The sequence below is a fragment of the Pithys albifrons genome, chromosome 15 (genome assembly GCF_047495875.1).
Source record: "Pithys albifrons albifrons isolate INPA30051 chromosome 15, PitAlb_v1, whole genome shotgun sequence".
Taxonomy (NCBI): Eukaryota; Metazoa; Chordata; class Aves; order Passeriformes; family Thamnophilidae; genus Pithys; species Pithys albifrons.
This window is the reverse complement of record NC_092472.1, coordinates 3,350,090-3,355,535: the sequence shown is the minus strand read 5'-3', so window position 1 is coordinate 3,355,535 and position 5,446 is coordinate 3,350,090. Positions and strand designations below refer to the sequence as shown.

Below are 5,446 nucleotides of genomic sequence, written 5' to 3'. Positions count from 1 at the left end.
TGGTTGTTTTTTTCTGAGTATTTCCTTTGTTTGAGCTGATGTTTTTTGGGTACACGTCTTGATTTAGGAGATGCAGCAGACAGAGTGTGTTCAGTGCCGTGCCCGAGCTATTACCTCTGCAATGGCATTAGGGAGGATCCGGGCCGATTTGTCTGTTCCTGGAAGGTGGCTCAGTCCCTCCGTGCTCAGGGTCTGCATCACGCTGCGATTGGAAATGACTTGGGGCGCTTTCACTGCCACATTTCTCGAAAGGCACGGATTCGCCTGCCGAGTGCTGAGCGGTCATGACTTCCTGCCTTCTGTGGGCACTGGGGAACAGGGGCAGACAGGGGGCGGCCCCGGAGGCCTTAGGCCCAGTCTTCCCGGCATTTCCATCCCCGATTTCACGTGCATGTGCCTTCCCCCGGGAGGCCCCGCGAAATCCAGCGGCGGCACCGCTCGTGTGCGCGCGTGTCCGTGGGCCGGGGCGAGCGGCAGCGCGGGCAGCGGGCGGCGGGCGCAGTCCCAGCGCACACCACTGGGTGGTGGTCTCGGCCAAGGCGACGACGAGCGGCTGCGGAAGCGGAGGCGAACGAGCCCGACCCAGCCAAGCCCAGCCCAGCTCAGAACAGCCGAATCGGGCGGAGGTGACAGCGGCTGCGGCAGCGAGCGCTGTCTCCTGCCATCTGCTCCCGGGTCACTGCAGTTGCACTCCGGGCTGGCCGCCGAACGCGCTCACAAGGTAGAAAAGGCACTCGCCCGCCGCCGCGCCACTTTACACTGACGACTACTCCAGAGACCTGCGAGGAGCCTGGCCGCCGCAGACGCCGGGAAATGGCGATCGCAAGGCAAGTGCTTTGTCTCTCTGCTTTCCTCTCCCTGCCCCACGCTCGCTCCGAGCCCATCCGCTACTCCCTAGCCGAGGAGGCGGACAGCGGCTCCCTGGTTGGCAACCTGGCGCAGGACGCGGGGCTGACGCCGGCGCAGCTCTCGGCTCGCCGCGCCCGCCTGGTCTCGGAGGACGGCCGCCAGCATTTTCGCTTAGACCGCGCCACCGGCCGTCTCGTCGTGGCCGACAGGCTGGACCGGGAGGAGCTGTGTGGGCAGTCCGGGACCTGCATGCTCCCGTTCGAGCTGCTGCTGGCCAACCCACTGCAATTTTTTCGTGTCGAGGTGGCCCTGGAGGACATCAATGATCATTCACCCGTTTTTCCCGCGGAACGTGTCACTTTTAAGATTCCAGAAACGAGCGAGCCGGGCTCTCGTTTCCCTCTGGAGGTTGCTCGGGACCTTGATATTGGCAGCAACAGTATCCAGGCATACAACATTACTCCCGAGAACGAGTACTTTAGCGTTTCCTTTGGTAGCCGGATTAAGGGCAAGAAGTATGTTGAACTTGTCTTAGAAAAGCCGCTAGACAGGGAAGAGCAGGCAGAGATGGATTTCAGTCTCATTGCCATAGACGGAGGCTCTCCACCCAAGAGAGGGACCACCCAAATTCACATTCTAATTCTGGATGTAAATGACAACGCTCCTGTCTTCACACAGGAGCTGTATAATGTGCAGGTTTTGGAAAATGCACCGAAGGGCTCTGTGGTTCTGACTGTGCTGGCAACAGATCCGGATGCAGGAATTAATGGGGACATCTCCTATCAAATCAGCCAAGCAGTCGATCAGACTGACTCTCTGTTTGGGATTGACTCCAAGCGTGGTGAAATTAAACTCACAAAGCCTCTAGACTTTGAGGCAGCAGACACACACGAGTTCAGTGTGAGTGCCACAGATGGTGGTGGTCTTTCAGCAATTTGCAAAGTGCTGGTGGAGGTGTTGGATGTGAATGACAATGCACCAGAGCTGGTGGTCAGTTCCTTCAGCAATCCCCTCCCTGAGAACTCACTGCCCGGGACGGTGGTTGCCCTCTTTTCTGTCAGGGACAGGGATGCTGGTGCCAATGGGAAGATCTCCTGTGCCCTCGAAGATCAGCTCTTCTTCTCCCTCAGACCAGCCTATAAGAATTACTATGAGCTAGTGACAGTGAGTGCACTGGACCGGGAGGAGACGGCTCAGTACATCCTCACTGTGACAGCAGCAGATGCGGGGTCCCCTCCTCTCACAACCACCCAAACCTTCACCGTGGATATCTCAGATGTCAATGACAATGCCCCTGTCTTCAACCAGACATCCTACGTCATGTATGTGCGTGAGAACAATGTCCCTACCGTGCTCGTTGGAGCTGTCAGTGCTGCAGATGCTGATGTGGGTCTCAATGCCAAGGTGACCTATTCCCTGTCACCTGTTGAAGCGACAGAGCAGCCTTCGTGCTCCTGCATCTCTGTGAACTCTGAGAACGGGCATGTCTTTGTGCTGAGACCTCTGGACTACGAGAAGATGAGGCAGACCGAGGTTGTAGTGAGCGCCTCTGACGCGGGGTCTCCTCCCCTCAGAGCCAATGTCACCGTCCGCCTTGTCGTGGTGGACGAGAATGACAATGCACCGGTGGTGCTGTACCCAGCTCAGGACAGCAGCCCAGTCTCCAGTGAGCTGGTGCCCATGACAGCTGAGGCGGGTTATCTCATCACCAAAGTGGTGGCTGTCGATGTCGACTCGGGACAGAATTCATGGCTCTCCTACCACCTGCTGAGGGCCACCGACCCTGGACTGTTTGCAGTGGGTGCCCAAAGTGGGGAAGTGAGGCTGAGGAGGCCAGTGACAGACAGAGACACCGTCAAGCAGAAGCTCATTGTCCTGGTGAGAGACAACGGGCAGCCACCACTGTCAGCCACCGCAGCTCTGAATGCACTCCTGCTCAAGGACTTCTCAGACATGCGCCAACCACACAGCAGCCCGGCCACAGAGGATGAGGGCGGCTCCCTGACAATCTATTTAATAATTTCCTTGGTCTTTGTCTCCCTGCTCTTCCTCATCTCCACAGTAGCCTTCATCGCTCGCAAGGTGTGCAGGAGAAAGGAGCTGAATGGTGGGCACGTGCTTTATGGTGCTGACAACTTGCCGAGCAGCCTGGCCGACGCAGCTGCTGCAGGAACCCTGCCCCACGGCTATTGCTACGAGATCAGCCTCACGACGGGCTCGGGTAACAGTGAGTTCAAGTTCCTCAAGCCCATCCTCCCCAGTTTGCCACCACAACACTGTACCATGGGCGGGACTCTCAGTGATCAGCAAGTTTTTCCTTGTGTCTCTCTCACCACAGAGGACGTGGCACCAGAAAATGCTAGGACTGTCTCTGCAGAGCAGTTCAACAGTCTTTCTTTTAAGTAGCACAGCGTCTACACAGAGTGAGGCTTCACGCCTTTCGGAAAGAGGGGGTTCGGGCTGCAGCATGTCACAATATTTCCCCCAGATTAAGTCTGCATTTCCAAGTGGCATAACCGATTTGCTGCAAATTGTAAGTCCAAGACTGCTTGTGTTCTCCTAAAAATCAACAAGAAAAGAGAATAAAAGGAATCAAAGCTCTTTTACTTAGACATTTTTGGTTTTCAGATCCTTTACGGCCATTTCTAAGAGACTTTGACAATGGGATTTGCACTCCCAAGTAAGCTCTTGTCTCTCTTGATGTCCAACAGGACAGCAGAGCTTTTACTTCGTGGTGTAACGGAATGGCACACTTGGGCAGATAAATCTGATCCTTGTTGAAATTTACAAAGACCTTTTCCCAGATCAGGAAAATGAGGAAGTTGGGAGTGCTGTTTCACAATATTGTCTGAGCATGGGCTTTTTCTTTCCTGGGTTCTGGATTTGTCTGTCTGAGATATGTGAGCCCTGTGTGCTTTGCTTTCTTGTCACCATGTCTGTCTATGCATCACTAGTGCTGCCCGGTGCATCATGAATTTTTTTCCATTCAGCCATTGCAGCACAGGCAATTCCAACCTAGCAGACAAGGAGGTCATTTTGACCCTTTGAGTACAACAATCCAATCTTCTGTATGGTAAAGCAGAGCAGTAAAATGCAGAATAAGACCTTTCTTAGGGCAATAAGAGTTCTTTAGGTGTTCTGTCTCCCTGAAGTATGCCAGCACAAATAGTGTTGGGATAGACCGTAACTGTACAGAGTTGTGAAAACATATTCATTGTCTTCGACTGCATTGCATGAAAACTCCACAAGTCATTCAAAGAGTATTTTTTGAAGGTAGAATCCAGATGACCTTGTGAAAAGGACTTTGTCTTGGATCTCCTCACTGTTGTTCCTGAGCTCAGTGAAATGGAATTAGGAAGCTTCCCCTGACTGATTTTCTGGGTTTGTGTTAGACCATTTGCATTCCCTATTTTACTCTTTCTTGTTCTACTCCCTGGAATGTGTTTGAGCAGTATTTTTGCCTGTTCCTCTTGCGAAAGGCTATCACATCCATCTCTGGTAAATGGTTGCTTGAACGGTGTGTATGGTGCACAGAATATTCACAAGGCCTCCCTTTGTTTTGTGATGAAGTTATAAACTGCAACATTGTAGACTGAAATAACCCTGAGTGTAAAAATTGAAATCACGAGTTAAGAGTGAAATAAAGAGAACACCTTGATTTCTTGTGTGCAGTCAGAAGTCTTTGTGGAGAAGTTCTTTCTGGGAAAGGTCTGTCAAAGTTTTCAGAAGTCTCGGCGTTCTTTTTCTCCGTGTGTCCTTTGACTGTGGTAATGTTTTGTTGGGTACACGTCTTGATTTTGGACATGCAGCCGACAGAGCGGGTTCAGTACCGTGCCGATGCTGTTACCGCTGTGATGCCACTGCGGAGACACTGGGCAGGTTCTTTGTTCGGAGAAAGCGGCTCAGTCTTTCTGGACTCAGGTTCTGCCTCGCTCTGCGGTGGGAAACGCCTTGCGCCGCCTTTCCCGTCGGGTTTCTGGTAGAGCAGATTCCTATGCCGTGTGCCAATCGCTCACGGTTTCCTGCGGGCTGTGGGCATTGGGGAACAGGGGAAAACGCGGCCAGCGTGGTGGGGCTGACCTTGCGCTCCGACTCAAGCAGCACCCTCTCAGGGATCACGCCAGTTCTTCCAGGGAGTTCTCGTGCTCCTAATTCAATGTGCGCGTCCTGCCACAAGTGCCTGCAAAACAGAGTGGTGGCACCTCGCGTGTGCGCGCGTGTCCGTGGACCAGGGCGAGCGGCAGCGGGGGCAGCGGGCGGCGGCGGCCGCAGTCCCACTGCGCACCGCTGGGTGGTGGTCTCGGATAAGGCGCCGACGAGCGGCTGCGGGAGAGGAGGCGGCCGAGCCAGACCCAGTTAAGACCAACCCAGCACTGAACAGCCGAGTCGGGCGGAGGCGGCAGCGGCTGCGGCAGCCAGTGCTGTCTCCTGCCATCCGCTCCCGGGCCGTCACAGTTGCATTCCGAGCTGCCCGCCTGACGTGCTGACAGGAACGAAAGACACTGGCCCGCCGCCTCCGCGCTTTCCGGGGAGGACTACGTGAGAGAACCGCGAGAAGGAGCCCGGCAGCCGCCGCCGCTGCTGCTGCCTCCGGGCC

General features: G+C 54.8%; 1 protein-coding gene across 1 annotated transcript; it reads left to right on the top strand.

Annotated features, from left to right (window-relative positions):
* Positions 1 to 258: 258 nt before the first annotated feature.
* LOC139678986 (protocadherin beta-15-like) lies at positions 259 to 3,648 on the top strand. The gene has a single exon (XM_071570313.1). It carries the CDS (start codon positions 814 to 816, stop codon positions 3,253 to 3,255), a length of 2,442 nt encoding a protein of 813 aa, XP_071426414.1. The 5' UTR covers positions 259 to 813; the 3' UTR covers positions 3,256 to 3,648.
* The last annotated feature ends 1,798 nt before the right edge of the window (positions 3,649 to 5,446 follow it).